Source organism: Thunnus thynnus, chromosome 2, assembly GCF_963924715.1.
Source record: "Thunnus thynnus chromosome 2, fThuThy2.1, whole genome shotgun sequence".
NCBI lineage: Eukaryota > Metazoa > Chordata > Actinopteri > Scombriformes > Scombridae > Thunnus > Thunnus thynnus.
The window spans coordinates 37,636,212-37,657,411 of NC_089518.1; the positions used below are offsets into that span (position 1 = coordinate 37,636,212).

At 39.5% G+C, this 21,200-nt stretch overlaps 1 protein-coding gene across 9 annotated transcripts in view; it reads right to left on the reverse strand.

Moving 5' to 3' along the window:
• The window catches only part of prdm6 (PR domain containing 6), a 127,150-nt gene that overhangs the window by 34,287 nt on the left and 71,663 nt on the right, over positions 1 to 21,200 (reverse strand). For all 9 annotated transcript variants that reach the window (XR_010924551.1, XR_010924546.1, XR_010924544.1 and 6 more), the window contains 2 exons: positions 13,980 to 14,104; positions 1,770 to 2,154 (listed from right to left, as the gene is read on the reverse strand). Coding sequence is in view for 6 of the 9 variants with exons in the window: in XM_067573230.1 (XP_067429331.1) it covers positions 1,770 to 2,154; positions 13,980 to 14,104 (510 nt within the window). In the remaining 3 variants the exon portion in view is untranslated. The remainder of the gene's footprint in view (positions 1 to 1,769; positions 2,155 to 13,979; positions 14,105 to 21,200) is intronic.

A 21,200-nucleotide genomic window follows, 5' to 3' on the forward strand; every position in this document is an offset into this window, starting at 1 on the left:
AACCATCTTAATAACCACAAGAAATACCTGAAGGACCACAAGAACCAGAAGTCTTTATCTCAACGTTTTGTGGCTTCTTTAGAGCGTACACTGATTTAAAACCAAAATATTGAGATTTCTGAGATAATTTAATATATATGTTGTAGATTTAATAACTACAGTTTTGATGAGGTTTTGACAGCGTACTTATGGCTTAGACTCATGGCTGCTATGTAAGACTAATTAAGGAAATCCATAATGGGAAAATTCTTTAGTTGCAGCTGAAGAATTTAAGAGATTTCCATCGTCATCATGTGATCCTCTGAGGATGATCTGATGCTTTGATTGACAACATGGAGTTAAACTGGAGGGTCCTTGACTGATAATTCAATTTATTGCTGGTCAGGGGGCAGCCCTAGAAAATACATCGCCTGGCTGGTGGTAGAGCTTAAAAAAGGGTCGGGGCTTTGGGTTTTTATATGGGCAGAGTGATGCTGTGATGGGCATGCTGGTCTAACCCCAGTCCACATGACTGTGAGGTACAATGGGGCCTTACAGCTCCAGGACTCGGGACTGTTTGGCTTGTTCAGCTGAATTTTATCTGCTCCTCTGTCCCATAAAACCTTCCTATTGACAGGCAGCTCCACATCGACCCTCCCTCCCCCCTCCATATCCAGCCCACATTTTTCTTCCCTATGAGTATTAGTTTATTGAATAAGTGGCATCTGTTTTCCTGGCCCCGTCACCGTAAGGCGAGGTATTTCTCACTGACGCACAGCGCTGATTTATACGCCGCTCTGACTCTCCCTGCAAAAAATAAAGCTAAGCAAAAAATTTCCAATACATCCTCCGTCCCCCACCCTGACACACACACACATACACACACACACACACGCAGTCTTCCTCCATCCATGCTGTGTATAATTAAGTTGGCAGATCTTTATACACACTCCAACACTTTTACACTCTCTTCAGTCTTCACACAAACTCCCACTTTCTGTCACACACGAATAGTGTGAAGATGAGACGACCAAAGTCATAAATAACAACTAAACGTCTGGTTTGCCATCTTCCTCTGAATGCTGTGTCATGTTCACAATGTTGATGGATCGTCCATACATACAGTAGTAGTATTCCTGGCTATATTACAAAAGATATACAGATATGGATGTTGTATATGGTCATTTTTGCTTCCTTAACAAAAAGGAAAAAGGAGGTAAAAATCTTGTTTAAGACATCAGAGTTTACAAGAAACAATCCTGTAACGAGCTCGATTAGGCCATTTAGGAAAGAAGGAAAGAGGGGAGGGAGAGAGAAAGAAAGAAAATATAGAATTTTTGCATCCAAGGACTGTAACAGTGGCTACTAATGTTGTATATACATTTCTGCACAGTGCTTTCCTAAAAGACAAAATCTTGATGTTATCATTAATTTAAAGTTCAAAGAATAAATTAATCGTCCATCAAAGCAGATTTGTAGCCAAAAATCTGATCAGTGTGTCCCAGAAGTCTAATATGAAACATTAATACTCGGCTTTAGACCCACTGTGCACAAAACAGTCTGGAGAAAGTCGACTATTATGGAGCTATAAAAAGACACAACTTTGGTAATTTCTCAAAACGTAAATGGGATTCATCTTAAATTTGTATTGGAAGAGATACTTTAACAGTTTATACAGTCGATACAGCTTACGACTCTTTATCACTTACAAATTGTGTTCTGTATTGAAATTCTCCTGGTGGGAACTCTTACCTATATGTTAATACAAGACTTTAGAAATGATGTCGTACCTGTCAGGGTTCTGTGGACAGACATGCATCTGCAGCAGGATCCTCTGGGTGAAGGTTTTGAAGCACTGGCCGCACTTCCACAGGTGCCAGTCACTGAACTCGCTGCTCAGCTGGCTGGTGGAGGTCGGGCTCGCCAGAATCCGCTGATTCTTGGCCCCCAACTGGCTGAAACTGGAGTCCGACTGGACGGCGACCCCGACCTTGTCCAACAGAGAGAAACTCCTAGAGCAGGCGGCATGAGGGAAGACCATGGAGCGCATGAGCGAGGTGGAGGGTGTAGAGGACGAGGAGGACGAAGAAGAAGAAGAAGGTTTGCCGTTCTTGCTGAAGGGTTGGAGGGATTCCTGCCTGGTCATGGCCTCCACCACTGTGGCTGGGACATTTACTGGTGACAAAAAAAAACCCAAAAGAAAACAAAATGGCAGCTATGAGTTGGTTACCCAGACATTTGGTGGTTTTTGAATGAAAAAGAATGAGTTATGAGAAAGACATTCAGAATAAAAGTCCTCCAAAGTGAGGAAAAACAGTGTTCAAGCAAGAATAAGGGAGAAAGTGGAGACAAAACCACAGTGCACTGCACAACTGAACTCTGGGTTATGCTGAACTTGGTGACATTAAAATCATGATAACTGCAAGCCAACAGCAGGCTCGCTAAGACAGGCTTCAGCCAGGGACTCCAGCAGTTTAACACTTTACGTCATCTGTGCACAAGTTCAATCAGGTGTTATATCTCGGCATTATATAGCATATTCAATAGGTGATCTTAGCTGCAGCGACACGGCTGGTGCAATCTGTAATATCAGGTACAGCTCAACAGGGAAACACCCTGTCCCAAGTCCCAAGATCCTCCAGGTCAGGGTTGGAAGAAGACTGCTACTCTAAGGTGGCCTAAAACATGTCAAGCGCTAAATGCAAAAACTTTTTGACTTTGACCTGTTGCCACTAAATCCCGGATCTGGATCCTGGAAAATGGGACAGACCCGTACTTAGTTCAAAGCAATTTTTGAGGTGGCCTTCTACGTGTTTAAGTTTCTTTGTTTCTTCTATCTGTTGTTGTTGTTGTGATGGAAACAGAAAGCCAAGAACACATTGTCCTAGCTGAGGCCAGAGCCGCCTGGCTAGCCCTGGGCAAACTGCAGCTCCTGATTCCAGTGAATGGAATTATGGGTCTAGTTATGCTGTTTGGAGTCTGTGAATTAGTACAGTTACAGTGACATACTGTTCCCCTCTCACTGCCAACATAAATGATTCTCAAGCTATGGCTCAGGGCCCAGTTGGGCCTCAAGCCTGTTTCTGTTGAGTTTTTATTTACTCGGACACAACTACAACTTTTCCTTTTACTACTGTTATCACTAGTCTTACTACTACTATCATTTATACGTCCCCTTCTACTGAGAATACTGTCATTACTCCTAGTGCAACTACTACCATTACTACAACTTCTAATACTACTGCTAGTACAAAGCTAGAAGAGCTAGTCTAGGCAGAACACCCATTATAAAATTATTAGTACTACATCCACTGCTACAATTACTACTGCTACCACTAGACTACTGCAATTGTTACTACTGTTATTACCATTGCTAGTAAGGCAAATGTAACTATTGTGCCCAGTCTGCCTATGTGTGTGTGATACTACCTTGGTGTGTGTGTATTAATCTGTGCTGTCTTTAAGGTGGATGAGAAAATGAATTGTGATGGCCAACCTGATCTGGAGCACCTGGGCTCAGTAGGATATACAGGGCTGCCAAGTTTTGACTTCAGCTTGGCATGAGATTTGCAGGGGGGGGGGACCATGTCAGCGGCTCTTGGTCGGGGGGGGGCGGGGGAAGCTGACTCTGAGCAGCACGCATGGGAATAAATAATAGATTTCTGTATATTTCTCATTTTCCCCTGCTGCTGCTGCTGCTGTTGTGCTGTGCTGCTCTGTCTTGTCTGTCTGTGCGCTGTCAGTGTCCTCTTTCTGCAGCTGCAGCGTTATCAGTTATGAATTGTTTTTCACTGCGTGAGAAATTTGGATGTGTGGTGTGAGAGTGTGTGAAAAGTGTCAATTGTGTGAGTCTCACAGTTGATGAGTGAGACTTGGCAGCTGTGGATATAAAAGCCCCGGTAATCAGCGTGGCTCTCTGTCTTCTTCCCTGACTATCACTCCTTTACTTTTGTTTGGCTTTTGCTCTTACATCCTACAACATCCTACATCACCTTCTGCATACATCCAATGTTATGCTACTGATGCCACTGACTAACACACCTCACATTCCACTTTACTTCAGTTCATTTTCTTTATTATAATAAATCTTAATTTGCTGGCATCTTTGGCGTCTCCATATTTTATTTTTATTCTTACTTTAATTACACAGTGTATTCATCCTTTGTGTATCATATTCTTTTTATGTGGTGCTCATAATCCTATTTGTTTTATGAGGCACTTTGTTTCTGTTTTGGTAAGTGCTTCGAGCACAGAAGCAGGGAAGATAAATGTATTAAGCAGATAAGATGAACAGATTTAGGATACAGAAGTGTTGCTGGTGAATAAAACAGACAAGTAAAATGACAGTAACAGGAAAAAAACACATTATATAAATGTGTGTAAATTTGATTTTGGGTGAACCAGCTGATGCCAGCTGTCCTCACTTGACCCAGAATTCAGCTGTGTTCTGTTCTGTGGTCTGACTGACTGCCAGACCTGGACTCAATAACCCTTCCTTATGTTTGAAATGACATTAAGATGGCTTGTCTTACTTTAACTCACTGTGGATGGTTTCACTTTTCATTTCGTAAAACTGGTTTGTTTGGGGGAAAAAAAAAAAAAAAAACTTGGCATGTGGACTGGCAGGAAGTCAAATCATCTGACTCATCTGGGAATTTGCACCCCATTCACTACCAACAGCGACTGTTAAAGTTGGCCAAGATTTTTCTCTAACCCTGAGTAATTTTAGTTCAACTTCAACCAGACTTAAAACGCGGTGGCAGATCAGGAAAATGCTCATATTGGTTCTTTTGGAGGGCAACGACGAATAACAAATTCCATCGCTTAGTTAGGAAGACTTGTGGGGTTTAGTTGTGAGGGGCAAGTATGGGGAGTCGTGCCTATTTTTGTTTGTTATTACCACTTCATTCGTAGTAGTCAAACACCGCTGTGAAACCATTTTCCTTCCATCGTATCCGCAGTACATCTGGCTCTTTCAGGCATGTGCTGTCACATGAGAAGCACTGTCACCAAGTAAGGTGGATGATAGATCAACAGCTGCATATGAAGCAATGTAATGATGTACTTTAGGCAACAATAATGATGAGAGAACTCCTTTAATACTGTTGCTCAACAAAACTGGCATTTGAATATAATTTGACTGATGGTTGAACTTATGTTTCCACCACACATGACTTCTCTCCCTACACAGGTCAGTAAATGCTTTGCTCAACTGTTAGTGAGGGTGGATAGAGCAACATTTCTTATTGTTTTCAAACATTATATAAATACACAGCCTCTCTCTCTAACACTGCTGTGCTACACCTCTGCAGTCGGGTCGTCATAACCATTTTCCATCTTTCATCAGCTCACCTCTGCCATCAGGCCACCAGGCTCCATTGATCCTCTAATAACCTTATGAGGAGATAATTACACCATTTGTAAGTTGCCCGACGGCGCTATCGACGGCCGCGTTACGCGCTGCTCGCCCACACTTAATTCATTTTGCTACAAACATCGCATATACAAAAAATGCATGTCAATAAGGTTTGGGCTGCGCATGAAATGCATCATCAAAATGGGAGAATTATGCAGATGCAGTTTGCAACATTGCAGAGTCTGTGTTTTCTTTCTTTGTAAAGGGGTGTGTCTCCTCCAGAGGAGGAGTGACATGAATCTAAACTAAGCACAGCTGACAGTCTCCGTGATGGAGCAGAGAAAGTTTTTACAGCCAATTTTCTAGCTTAAAGGAGGTCTGAGTGTTTATACTGAAGAAAATTTGGGTGGAGTATCATCATTTATCTCTGTATCAGTCTTACTGTTCATTTATCAGCTCCAGCCTTATTTTAACACTCCTCCTCCTCCTCCTCTTCATTATTAGAAGCCTCCATCCTGTATTTTCTTTTCTTTCTATCTTTGTCCTTTTAGTGTGACAGCGTGTACATTACATTGATCGACATGCAGAATTAAGTGTAACTGCTTCACAGGAAAACACAAAAGTTGATCCAGAAACTATTTTAGGGATGTGGGACGGAGCCAGACACCACCCGAAAAACATCTGTGCAGAAACAATGAACAACATGATGTCCTCAAAATCACAAGATCCATTTACAGAACTGATTTATGCTACAATCCACCCTACTGTTGGAATAAACTGCAGCTCAGCTTCAAGCAGAGACACTCCTTCCTTCCTCTGGAGGATTTTACAGTCTTACTGCCTGACATTTATTCTGTCATTGTTTGTACCGATCTTGTGTGTTATGTAATCTTTTCTCGGGTCACTCTTACAAAAGACAGCTTGATATCAATTAGATTTCCTGGATATATAAAACTTAAATAACTAACTAGATTTGAGCACAATTCAAACTGTCTTCAGTCACTCTTTAAAGGCACAGACATGACTGACATGTTATGTTCCTCACAGGACTGAAATTATGTTCACTTGTGTGCTGAAAAAAATGTATATTGAATATTGTTTTAATCAAGTTTTTTCCGTTTTTGTTACTGTCACCAAAAAGAAAAGAAACCTCTTGTCAGTCTCTCGGTTCATACTGAAGATATAAATCTAAAAAAAAATAAAATAAAAAAACAGCTCATAATTCTTTTTATTTCATTTTTAAACAGTAATTTCCTAAAACAGCTGATGACTGCAGTCTTTAGCAGACGTTACTCAGACAGGAGGAAATGATGTATTTGTCAGGGACTATTTTCAGTGGAGGATGAATCCATATTTGGTGCTCTGAGTACTCTGGCTAGCAGGATTAAATCAGCCTTATCTTTAAAAATGATACTACTATTTTATGTTTATAGATGTATTGTTATATTGAGGACGATAAACTTTAACTTACTAAACGGGACAAAGTTTGACTTTGAGGAGGCACAGACACAAACAGAGTCTCTCTCTCTCTCTCTTTACTGGCATGAAGTACAGTTCAGATTATGTTGCCAAAGCCTTTGTTAGTAATCAATAATGCTACGTTACTAGATAATAAAGTCTTATCAAAATCAATAGAGGCAATTACTATAATGGTAATAATAATATGTCAAATAAAGAAGAGGTGTAAATATGAAGAACAGAGCAGTTTACTGCAGCGCTGGACAAAACAGAACAAGACCTCACTCTTGCTCTCTTTTCCTTATCTTTCTGTACTCCTGTGAACTCTTCCTCCTCCTCATCCTGTTGTCTCTTTTCTTTGTTATTATCTTCTTTATTACACTTTTCTCTCCTTTCTCTTATTTCTCCTGTCTCCACTTCTCTCTTGTTCCATCTCACTGTCAATCAAATTTTAAGCAAAGTTTTGAAATGCTGCACAAAAAGAGAATGCAAATTAAATTTCCATCAACTGGTTTGGAGCAAATAAACTCGGCTACACAAAGCATAGCTGGTGGTATAGACTATGTTACGCACGGCTGTAATAAACAGAGTAGAAGAAGAAAAGGTCACCTTCACCATCTACCAGAGAAAAATGGAGAGAGGTCTTCAGGAAGTTGTTTCAGTTGGGAAAGCTGTAATTGTGTAATTGTAATTGTTTCCATCTCCCATTTAGCACATTAACTGTTTTTTGAAAAAGAAAAAACACCTCAAGCGAGCGTAAAAGCTTTTTTGCGAAGTTTTTTTGGAATTTTGCATCAACCTTTTCTGATGTGATACTTCAAAAAGTGCATTAAAATACGTTGATGGAAACACGGCTGGTGATGCCTTTTTCTATTCTCCTCTTTATCTTAAGTTCCTCTCTACATGACTGTTGCTGCTAAATGCTGCAGGAGGAGGAGGAGGAGGAGGAGGAGGAAGAGGAGGAGGAGTAAGGAGACAGGAGGAGTATGAAGAGGAAGAAAAAAGGACAATGAGGAGCCCACCCGAAGTGATTTTTTCTTTTCTGTCGGTCCACATGTTGTTGTTGTTAGGCGGCGGCCAGGCTGCGCAGCGTCAAGCCGACAGGCCGTGATTGGATGGAACGTGCATGAGAAAACAACCACAGGGTGTGTGTGTGCTTTGATAGTGTGTGTATGTGTGTGTTTGGAGGGTGTGTGTATTTTCTTTGTTGTGTGTTGGCGTGCGGTTTGGCTCTAATGTGTTCTCTGCTCCTCTTTAATGTGTGTTTGTGCCTATGGATTCTTCTGTGTGTGTGTGTGTAAAAGCAAGTGTCTCGGGGAATGTGTGTTTTTATGTTGTGTGTGTTTGATGTGTGTATTTTAATTGAAATGAATAAAGCCTTACTGTTTTTTGGGGGGGGGGTTTCTTGTAAACAAACAGGTTGTTTACATTGAGTGTTACTCTTGAGGTCTAACAAAAAGCACTGAATACATTTCCTTCCCCACAAAACAACTATTCTAAATCCTGCATTGTTTCCATCCATGTTTACTAGCTTGCAGTCTTCTTCTTCTCTTCTGTCTTTGTTAGCGCACTGCTGCGTTTCTCTGTGCGTTACAGTCACCTGCAGTGGAACAGTGTGAAACCACCGGCAGGATTATGTATCACATCACCTGCCTGCCAAGTCACAAAGACCACAAGGTTCCTTTAACTTCCTTATTTTAGACATGAATTCACTTCATCTCACTCATTTGAAATCTCAGAACAGGTGAAACAAACCTTTTCTCATTTTTTGTACAAAGCACTTGTTAAATTTAAAGATGCTTTATATATTTATGCTGTTTATGTTTTTAAATGATGATCAGTGACTACATTTTAAACATGAAGACATTCTTTGCCTGATTTTCAGATGTTTATTTCTTCTATTAAAGTTTGTTAATGACACCTGACAGCTCTGTAATTAGAGTTTAGATCTCTAGAATATTTTGAATTAAAGGTGTGGTCAGTGCTGTTTGGTAACGAACAATGAATGAAGCTGAGGAGAGGAGCACACAGTGGTACAGTAACATACAGTATTCAAGCTTGTGTGCCTTTCTTTAACCTACCAGCTTGTATAAGAATGATTTTTGAAAGTATGAACCCTTTGAACTAAAGTCGACTTTCTCTTTGAAAGTGAATCCATGTGCGCTGCATGTAAAAAGGCAATAATAGTGTCCCAGTCAAATCAATTATACATAATGGACCTCTAGTAAAAATCCAACATGGCTATGATTATAAAAGTATCTATTTTACATTTTGATCTATTTCCACTTGTTTAATTTTCTGACCCATTAATTCAACAGATATCAGATTTACAGACACACCAGAGAGGTTTTTATCTTCATCATTAATGACATTATCTTGACTTAAATTGTTATAAAAATGTTTTTCCTTCCATACAGCAGGTTTGTATTTATAAGATTCATTGATTGAGTTCTGCTGTCTTCTGTTTCCTTCACTGACAGATCACACAACGCAGAGCAGTTGTATAAAAAAAAAAAAAGAGAAATAAGCACTGTGACAGCGCCGCTCAGCTCCCAATAGTAAATGTGCTCTGTCAGCTTTCTCCACACTAATAAACGGTCAAAACTTTCAACGTCTCTTCCACTTAAAGGACAGAGAGTCACAGTCCTGCCGTCTCCAGTGAGGAGTTTTGACGTCACGTTCATCCTTTTGTGGGCACAATCAGCAGATAACGATGCCATGGAAAACCCAAATACAGTTAGTGGCAAAATGTCTCTAATTTAAAGCAGAGCTGCTGTCTTTCAGTTCCTACAAAAGAAGTGTAATCTAATTTTATTTAATTTGGATGTGAACAAACTTTTTTCACTGCAGGGTGGAACAAAAGCAAATCCTCCGGTTTTTGTTTACTCTCTGCCAGTGTGTGCGTGTTGTTGCGTAATGTGTGTGTGTGTGTGTGTGTGTGTGTGTGTGTGTGTGTGTTTTGGACATCTGTACTTTTGAGGACCAAATGTCTTCACATGAACAGAGAATAAATCATCTCAAACACTATGAGTTTCTGTTAGCTGAAGCTTAGGAATGATGTCTCCCTGATAGATGGCTGCTGATAGCATTTAGCATACATTATGACCAGCTGAAAGAAGGATTCATCTATTTTAAGCCATGTCAATGTAGCAAAATTAGATTTAGCTTATTTTGATCTTTAGACGTCTAGTTTGTGAAGTTAAATGTTACATGATCTCGCAGCTTTGCGAGCTAACGATTTATTTATGTAGAAGTTTCTGACTTGGCCACAATGTTTTTAATGCTACGATAGACAGAGCCAGACAGAAATGCACACCGCTGCACTAATTACCTCCACATTAGCTTTAATCTGCAGGCCATCTGAAAGAAAACACGGATGTAGAAATGTTCTCAGCTAGATGGAGGAATAAAGAGTCACAGAAAACTGTCTTGATAAAGTCTCACCGCTCACCTGAGAAGCAAAGAAACACTGAGAGATGTTTGTACTAAAAACCGCAGCAAGTTTGGAATTGATTTCTGCATTTTTTACTATATTAGTGCAGCTGAGGCTGATAGAAATTCAGATATTAGTTTTAGAAGTATCCTGTTGTGAACTTTTGTGCTGGATAAGTTTGACCTGCTGGTGTCGCTGGATGTAAATTGAAAGCATCACTACAGTCATTCAGATTCATCCTCTGAGGATGATGAACGTCTCCACCAGATTTAAGCTCAATCCATCCAGTGATTGTCAAGATATTTTACTTTGAGTTTACAATCGACAGAGACGACCATCACTTCAGCTTTATCACAAATTCTTATTGAAAATGCAGAGTTTTGTTGGTAAAGTGCTGGGAAAACAGGTCCTCATAAACATAGTAATATGTGAGTGTGTGTGTGTGTGTGTGTGTGTGTGTGTGTGTGTGTGTGTGTGTGTGTGTGTGCAGAGGCTGCCACAGTCCTGTCATGATGAACGATGTCATGTAAAAGAGTAGTTCCATCTGTAAAACAAACCAGTTTGTGGCCAAACGTCTCTAATTTGCAATCAGCACGATCTCATTTCACTGCGACTCTGTGAAAGACGAGCTCCTAATTCAATTCATTTCAATTTAGATTCCTCAGATTAAAACTCCTTCTTCATGTTTTGTTTTTTTGTTTTTTGGGTTTTTTTTTTTTTTTTGCTCCGTAATTGAGTAAGAAGAAAAATGTTAGTTTTTTTTTTTGTTTTGTTTTTTTTTTTATTCGCCCCGCGGGGAGTTTTCTCTGTCAAATCCAGAGAATATCCAGTTTGAATGGAAAAGATATAAACAGGCTGACTGAGCAGTAAACTGGAGGAGATGTAAACAAAAATGAATTTCGTGACAGAGAGAAAGAGAAGACAGAAGAGTAAAAGACAAACAAAAAGAAAAGACAAAGTTCAGATGGAGGAAGAGAAAGACGGCTGGAGAAACGGAAAAAACACAAAATGACACAGTTTAGACTTCTGTAGAGGCGCGATGATAAAACCATTCATCAATGAGTTGATACAGAGGAAATTAATTACCAACTATTTTGCTGACTGATCAATTGTTTTGAGTCATTTTCTAGCTGGTTGCAGCTTCTTAAATGTGAATATTTTCTGGTTTCCTTCAGTCTTTTATGACAGTTAATTAAATATATAAACAAGACATTTTATAGACCAAATAACTAATAACTAATAGAGAAAATAATCAGCAGATTAATTGATAATGAAAATAAACGTCAGCTGCAGCTCTAGACTTCTGAATCAACATAAATAACATCAAACATTTATTTCCATGTTTACGTTTTTAAAGCCGTTCACAACTAGAGATAAGAGCTGCAAGTCTTATCTTCTATGATTCTGAATCAATTATACAGATTATCCAAAGATCAATCATTTTCATGATTAGTTATTTTGTAGAGCAGGCTTTGGGGAGCGTTTTGGATTTATTAGCTTAATCATTCACTTTGCGAGAGGAAAGAAGTAAAGAAGTTTGAGCCAAGTCTGGTCGGGTGAGACAGTAACTCCGTCAACAGTCTGTTTCATTTCAGAAGGCCTGCTGCTGGTACGGAGATGTGAATAATGAGTGGTTTCACTGGTGCTGGTGTTGCGGCGGAGGCTGCTCTCCACGGCTGGAGACACAGAGTCAGTAAGAGCACAGCGGAGCGCTACGCTTTTCTTCTTTTCTCCTCCTCTTACTCCAACACACACACACCGACTTCTGTTTTTATTTAAAAAAAATATTTAACCAGTGATGCTGGTCAGTAAATGACTTTAATTTATTTTCTCTCATACGAGCAGAGGACTGAAATATGCGTACTTTCACATATTTTTCTCTGACTTTTTCTGTTTGTCAGACAGTCAGTGAGTTTAATCAGGAACAGTGAGCCTGACTGTCAGCTTTGTTTCATATTAGAGTTTAGAGGACAGAGGACATGAGTCAGTGGTGTGGCACACAGTGAAAAGAACCTGAAAATAATTCCCACTTTTCTATTTATTGAATCAGGAATTGATTCTGACAACAAGAACTGGAATCCAATGGTGAGATTTCCAAAGATCCCCTCCTCAAGGCTGTTTTACAGCCCAATATAAAGAAACTGAAGGCTGATTTTTGGATAAATCCTTTCTTTTTTTTTTTTTTTTTTAAATTCTGTTGATTTTTCTTGGCAGTTCAGAATAACAGTAAATGGATTCTGGCTCATCTAAAATAATTTTTTCCAACAGATTCTGGGATGAAAGCGTTAGTTTAATGGGGTTTACAGAGTATAATAATTATGACTCCAGTAAAGACAATCATATAAAATGTTGATGTAAAAATGAAAAGATGTAAAACAAGTTTAGCTTTAACTTGTCAAACCAAACAAGAACTAGACGAAGATAAAGTAAAGACACAAGACTTCAAGTTCATAAATGTGTGTTTTCCTGTGTAGAAGAAGAAGAACTTGATTTATAACTATTGTTTGTCTGTGCTGATGTTGCATCAGGGTGAGAAACAGGGAAGACAACACATCACAATAAGACTTCTTCCTGTCTTGTTTTGGCTGGCTTGGTTGGTCAGACAAATAAATCAGACAGCAGCATATTTGTAAAAAATGCTGCGTTTACTGTGTTGTTTTTGTGACAGACTGAAGGCTTTCTTCCAGTCACGCAGTTTAAATAATGTCTGTAATAAAATGAGACCCACATCCAAAGAAAATGATTGTTTTTGTTCTTCCTGTGGACAGACAGGTTGCAGAACAGAGTGTTTGGCTTATGTTTGGATGTTTGGAGCATTTAGATGTTACAATCACGTTAACATCAGCTGATGATTAGAAGCATTCAGCAGCTGAGGGAACTGAACCCGTCACCACTTTAAACACTACTCTGCTAGTGTAAATGCTTCACTTTCCCGCTCAAGGACACTTCACTCAGACGTACTGTACAGCTGCTCTGTGTTCTGAGACTTGAACTTGTAAGCTGATGGAGGTTAAAGAGGACCTATTATCCTTATTTTCAGTCATGGATATAATGTTATAATATCAGATGTTCATATTAAATGTGGCCAAAGTGTCAAATAATGAGCCTCACTGAACATCATGAACATCATCATCACTGTGGCTGTTTCTATTTGTACTGTTCCCCCCTGTGTTATTTCCAACTGCTTAACAAAGAGCTACAAATGTCCAGATGTTGTTGTGTTAACTGGTTTTTAGCACCTCTAATGGAGCTCCACTAATTAGGTGAGGAACACGTTTCATTTCCTGTAAAATCTTTACGATAAAAGTCTCTCATTATTTAGTCATTTAAAAGTTTTTAATTTGAATCAGTAAAGCAGGAAATGTTGGGTTTGCATCAGCGGCAACTTAATACGACTCTGCTCCTCGGCAGTCTTCCCAAAGGTTGGCCAATGAGAACAGAGCAAGCTCATCAGGAAGGGGTGCTAAAACAGCCTGTTAGAGGCAGAGGCTGAACTGAGGGGCTGCATAAGATAAATAAGGAGTTTATTGAACTGTGAATCATGCAAAGCTACTCTAGTGGAGTCCCAGAATAAAAAATACAGAGCTGGAAATGAACATAATAGGTCCTCTTTAAGAAAAGAAAATGTACTGCTGATGTCTTGTTTTGGCACAAGGCCCTCAAAATCAAGGCTCATATAAAATAAATCAAGCATAAAGGAGACAAAGAAAAAGAAAATTAAGAATGAAGGAAAAGTCAGCAGTCTTTTCTCACAGTTTTCGTCCTGAGCGATGCACTGCAGCGGGATGCCGAAGAAGGAAGTGTAGGAGTCATTGTACCAAACCAGCAGCTCTGTTCCTCTGGGGATATCCATACACGCTCTGTAGAAGATACAGGACCTGCGATACACAAACACAGACACAAACACATTTATTTTGAAATGCGCAGCACAAATAAGATTTTACCATTATTATCTTATAAAGAACAAGTCAGCATCCTGAAAATATCTGAAAAGAAAACCCAAATGTCCTGATGTTGATTCAGCATGAAGATTGATATGGATCCAGATCAGAGGCCGAGATTAAAAACCTCTGGCCAGTGTCCTGGCAGCAACACTGAGTACAAACAAAATACCAGATACCAGATAACAAGAATATAAAAAAAATACATTAGAATATCAGAGTGAAACACTGCAGTTATAAATCATGAATACAATTTCTAATACAGTCATATAAAATATTACATCATGGAGGAAAAACCTAAAGAAGACTCCTTAAAAACGACCCAATAGTTGTCTAGAACTCTAGAAAGAGTTGTCTAAAACAACAACAACTGAAGGAGACCATCCAGCCCGTCCTCAAAAAACAGCCTATAGTTATGTTTCAGTGACAGACGCCATCTATTAATAATTATGACCCGGAGAAGTGATGACGTCTATATAAATTTGACAAATATATATATTCCGAGGAGGCGAGTTGGATGGCTAGATAGATAGATGACAAAAAGTGGACTTGGCTGCAGGAGACGGCTGTTCCCTTTCTGTTTCCAACTGTGAGTCAGGACAGTTTTTTAAAAACCATAGCTACGATTGTTGTAGTGTTTTACTGTTGCCATGACGACGAACGATGCCTAACTTACAGGAAGTAGTAACTTTAACTCACCCAAACCATGATCTTTCCCTAACCAAGTGGTTTTTGTGCCTAAACCTAAGCAGACCTTAACCACAGCGTTGTGACATCATAAAACATCATTATTTTTGAAAAGTGATGTGTAACAGTTTTGGAAAGCACCAAAAGAGGCGGCATATTAGAAAATGCTCCTATGTGTTGTTCTGGAGTGCATGGTACAACTGCACTATGTGGCTGTTTCATTATCAGGATGTGTTGGACCATCACATCTAGTTTCTAAAATTCCCCAAAACATTGTCAGCCAGCTGGGAGAGCAGACAGATTAAGATAAGATAAACTTTATTGTCCACCAAACATACTTAATTACATACATACCTTACATTATTCATACAAAACTAAACAAAACACACAGCAAAACAAAGCAACCACACAACACCACAATAAGACCGGTGCCATTGATAAAAAAACACTACAGCTTATAAAACCAAGATTGCGCAGCAATGATTTAAATTCATAAATAAAAAACAAATTTTGCAATTTCAAATCAAGTTGCAGAAGGTTTCAGGCAGAGAGCAGCAAACATAAAAGCTCTTTTTACCTAATGCAGTGCAGACTTTGGGAATCACAAGCATAACTATTAACACACTTTTGTTGAAAGAACTTACATAAATAAGGTGGTTGTGACGTAAGAAAGGCTTTATAGATAAATATAATCCAGTGCTTTAAAGAGGACCGGCTGACCCGGCAGTATATACTGCTATAGAGGGCTCCTTGTCAGACATCTTTTATCACCAGGATCGATTTTAGAGAGCCCAGACCATCCTCTCTTTGAGGCATTTGATGTTCTCTCTTCAGGTCAGAGGTACAGGGTTCCCTGGACAAAGTGTGATAGATTTAAATTTTCCTTTGTCCCTAGTGCAATACGCAAGCTTAACTTACACAAAAGGTAATATTTACCTTGCACCGTGGCACTTTATCTTATCCAATCCTATAAAAAAATCCATCTTTTTACAGATTTTATTGTTGTACTGTTATGTGTGTACTATCCTATACAAAATCCACTCTTTCATTGATTTGATTGTTGTACTGTTTGTGTGTATTGTCATTGTTTATCTGCACTCTGCTGCGAGCCAAACTTCCCCCAGAGGGACAATAAAGTACTGAACTGAACTGAACTGAACTCAACAGCTAACTTCATGAGTATCTGGCCAGTAGGTGTTTGGATAGCTCACTCTTGACCAAAGTGCTGAACAGACCGACTGTCTGACATTATCATCATCCTTTACCTCTGACGGGATGAAAACAAACAGCTGACTAACAGTCCTGGAGACGGGACAGTGTGACGTGTCAGTGACTCTGTCCAGGTCTGATTTTGGAAATGACTCCCATCCGATAACAGCAAGATTTCACATCTGACCATACCCAAATGATTTATGGGAGATATCTGGTGTCTCTCACTCTCTTAAGACCAACTAATTACTATGATGTTGTTCAAACACGCAGCCAGTGAGCTGACGGTTCCTGGTTCACACCACCGCTAAAACAACACCTTGTCCACCCAAAAACATCATTCTAACAACATGAGCAAACTCCACGTTCAAAACCACATTTTCATATCCAGCCCAACTATTTTAAAACACTTTCCCACATGTTTTTCTCCCATTTGGGCGGCAGGGTGTCAGACAGACTAGAATGTGACTGAGAGGTCACAGGTTCAACTCCCACATGGCTCCCATGTTTTCCTGCCAAAGTGCCTTCGAGCCAGAAAACAAATTGCTTTTCACTTGAGATAACCACTTAAAGTGAAAAGAAATGATATTAAATTTGTATCATAACTGTCTTTTAATGATATTATAATTCAAAGCACATTGAGTGAAACTTGACTCCACTTCACTAAATGCTTCTTCATGCAGTCAAAAGCCCCATTAAACCATCAGGCTGTTAAACAAGACCAAAACCTTTCAAATCTTTTCAAAGTGTTCAGTCAGGAGATGCACAGACATGAACAACCATACTGGTGCTTTATAATATTTTAAGCCTGTTAACTACAAAACTACGGATCGATTTTCTTCTCTAAAGGCAGCTGATTTGTTACAGTTCATTTCTTTAAAAATCTACTCGGCTTGAAACTTTCTGCAGATAGATTATCCATAACAACATTTAGTAAACTTCAATTTTACTGACACTAATGAGAAAAGAGAATTTTGATGAATAATTAAAGGAAATAAAGACAGACATATTAAAGAGAACATAAAGAAAAGTAGAGAGAGGAGGAGAGAGGTTTCATGTCAGCTGTGACATGTTTATTTAATGAAGTGAAGACAAGGAAATAAAAAGAAAGACAGAAAGCAAAGGAGAAAAATGAAGTGAAAGGTGCAGAAAACAACTAAGACAAGGAGAGGAAGAGATATAGTATGCAGACTCCTATAGAAAAAATATTTAACAGGCTGTCACCTACAGAGGGTGGACAAAATAACAGAAACACTGGTCAGTAAAGTTTAATTAGTGTTTTTGTTGAGACGGTCAGAGCTGCTCACTTGTCATTCTTGAGCATCATCAAACTAGAGTTTACAGTCAGGATAATGGTGGAAGAAGTACAAAGTACCATTATAACAATGTAAAAATACTCAATGACAAGTAGAAGTCCTGCGTTAAAAATGTTCAAAATAAAATTAAATATGTATTATCAACGAATACTTTAAGTATAAAGAGTAAAGTACTCCTTATGCAGAAGTCCGAGCACAGTCAGACCCGACCTGATTAGACCCGAGGATAATTAGACCCGATCCAAAATGCTGTCGACCCGGCAGCAGCATGATGTGCTATTAATTAATTTGATCAATTAACAAGCAGCCGCTGTGGGAAAGAACATACTTCAAAGACAATTTATATAAATTATTGAAAGTCCTACGTTTTATATTTATTTTATTTTAGTTTTCCACCTCCTGTACCAACAATAAAAGTCTGTAGCCAACTGGGTGACAGACAGACAAAAGACTGTGTTAAATTCATTTAACAGCATAAATCTTTTACACTAGGCCTACTGATTTTCCTAAAATAAGCAGCTCAGCCTCAGTTGCTTGTCAGAACTTTTTTATCATCTTTGTCGACCATCTGCATAAAACAGGACCCGACAGCTGATGTACTGGCTAGTTTCACCTCCTTGTTCTCCCTTTCTTTTAACTTGCCACATGATACCACATACACGCGGGGTCATTCTGATCCACTTGGATACTGGACATAGTGACATACAGACCCAAGACCCTAACCAACATGATTAGCAGAATTTGGACCCAGTCCGACCTCTACTTTATATCAATTAAAGGGGACCTATTATGCTCATTTCCAGCTCTATATTTCTATTTTTGGACTCCACTAGAGTAGCTTTGTATGATTCACAGTTCAAAAAACTCCTTATTTATCTCATACTGGCCCTTTATGTAGCCCCTCAGTTCAGTTGTCTCTGACAGGAGGTCTTAGCTCCTGTCTCTTTAAGGCCCCCCTTCCAATGAGCCCACTCTGTTCTGATTGGCTACCTTACCAGAAGCTTGCCGTGGTGCAGCCATATCAGAGTCGTGTTAAGTTACTGCTGATGAAAACCCAATATTTCCTGCTTTACTACTTCAAAATAAAAGCTTGAAATGAAACGTGTTCCTCACTGAATTAGCAGAGCTTTGTAAGCAGCGCTAAAAACAAGATATGGAGATATTTGGAGCTCTTTGTTGAGTGGATTAGTTACATATAATGCAGGGAGAAATAGTACAAGCAGAAACAGCCACAGTGATGATGATGTTTGATGAAGAGCTGCAGATGACCAGCATACCTCCAATAGATAAATTACTTATTTTACTTTGCCCTGTTGTGTAAAGGAAAAGCACTCACAGTGTGCCAGCTCCACTCTAGTCATGGTTTGGAGTGACTACCCCCAAAACAATGGAAAAACACCATAATGTTAGCGGAGCAGAGCAGTGAAATCTGTCACAGGCAGACGTCGATCCGAGGTGAAAGTAGAAAAAAATGTTGGGAACTGAGCCTTCAGAGCAGTCTGAAGCTGGGGCTTTTCGCTCACAAGGCTTATTTCTACATACGTTTACCTCATTATTTGACACTTTTAATATGAACGTCCGGCATTGTAACATTATATATCTAACTATGAAGGAAGGACTCGCACGAACATAGTGCAGGATGCCTCAGGCACGTTTTGAGCAGGCACTGCTGTTCATCTGGTCAACTTCAGTTCATCTCAAAACTGTAGTCTGTGTTTAGGGAACATTGGTAAATTGTTTTGAACAGGCACTGCACTAGTAAGACTGAAAATAAGGAAAAGCATAACAGGTCCCCTTGTACCGCGGCTCTTTCTGAGTCACCGTCCTCTGACACTTGTTTGTCTTGCCTTGCTTGTAAGTGGCTTTGGATAAAAGCGTCTGTACAAGAACTTGGGTACTAAGTTACATTCCACCACTGTGTAAGAATTGTGTAATTTCCTACAGAAACTCTTTTTGTGTTTAGCCCGAGGGCTTTCCACTTGTTACATTGGAAAAAGCTTCTGAAAGTGATTTTTTTTGGCATGAGAATGAGCCACAAGCTCATAATTAATAAGAGCGAGTGAAAATACTGATAAAGATCCAGAAATATTTGAGGAGAGCAGTTGAGCCTGACAAGTTAAACTGAGTCTGCTGAAGATCTGTGTGAGAGAGTGTGTGTGTTTTATTAATTCTTTCCACACCGGGGGAGGGGTGGGGTGGTGTTGGACCCATGTGAAAACACAGCCAGGAGGGACCAGGCTATAAATCAAACATACCCGATGACCTCCCAGGATAAAAAGAGAGAGAGAGGGGCCCACAAACATGCAGCAGCTTGTATGTATTTAAAACAAATCTATGTGTTTAATACGTACAAGCCGCTACATTCAGGCGGGGCTGTGCTATAAATCAAACACATCCAACGGGCTCTCAGGTATGAAAAATAGAGACCCCTGCTGCCTTACAGCGGCTTGGTTAGGTTTAAAATCCGTCTGGCCGATCAGCGGGACGCAGTATCGTCAGCTCTCTGATCTTTCACTTCTTTGTTTTCATACAAAGTAAGAACAGTTTTACAATCAGCTTTTAAATGATAACATACGTACGGACAATGCAAGGTTATAAATCAAACATACCCAAATACATTACAAGGTATAATAATATGTCTACAAGCGTACAAACATGTTTATCTAAAAACCCATGCTGACAAAGCATCACAAAGCCAGTCCACAAATTCCACTTTGTTCGGAGTGTTCTGGCTCGACTCAGTGGGCATTTTCTGGAGTTTGTGGTGTCTGCAACCAAAATTACTTTACAAGCAATTAGATCATTCTTTAAAGGTGCAGTGTGTAGAATTTAGTGGCATCTAGCAGAACAGACTTGGCAGAAATGGAATATAATATTCATAAGTATGTTTTACTTACAGAGCCCGCTGTGTTGCACCGCCATGTTTCTACAGTAGCTCAGAACGGACAAACCAAACAATGGCTCTAGAGAGGGCCTTTCGAGTTTCACAGCCACCATAGGTTCTCCTACACACTTGGAAGGGGGGGGGGGGGGGTATTCAGTTTGTTGCAATCTGCAACCTCACCACTAGATGCCACTAAATTGTACATACTGGTCCTTTAACATATCAATGCTGCAAAAACCTGCAACAACTGGTGGTTCAAACTTTTATCAAAGGAGGTCACCAGAAGAAAAAAAAAACAATGGAGAAAGGTCTTTGGTCCATTCTTCAGTTTTTAAAACGGATCTTTGAACTATTTCTCTGCCTTAACATATTGGTCTAATTCAAAATCACTGGAGAAGAGGCCCTGAGACTAATTTGTAACCTAAAAGAGAAGGAAATAAACCAGAGTGCAATGCAGCTTCATGACAGGCTGGCGTCTGAATAAGGGCTTTTGAGTAACAACTGGAACAACAGGAAACTTGCTCTTTGATGTCATTATCTGTACTGTCTGAGACTAGACGTCTTTCTTGAGGTCTTAAGTTGCACTTCAACAGAAGAGGCAGTAACCTGACTGTCTTTGGAAGGGGATATTTCTATGAAAACCTTTATGTGCATCAACAGGGAATTGAACTACTGTCATGACTTTGCAGGCTTAACATTTACATGTGTACACTACAAGTTTTACTCACAACATATGACGTATCTGCTGTAACGCGGGTGCCAGATTTTCCTGTAATTACCTATTTATCTGTGGCTGCATCCTGGTATGGACGAGTTCCACCAGTTTTTCTGAGCCTTGACCAGAAATTAAGTACACTCACATCTGCTTCCGTCTTAGGGATACTCCAAATTCCAAACTTTGCAGTTTCATTTAATTTTTGGTGGTTTCCAAGCTTAA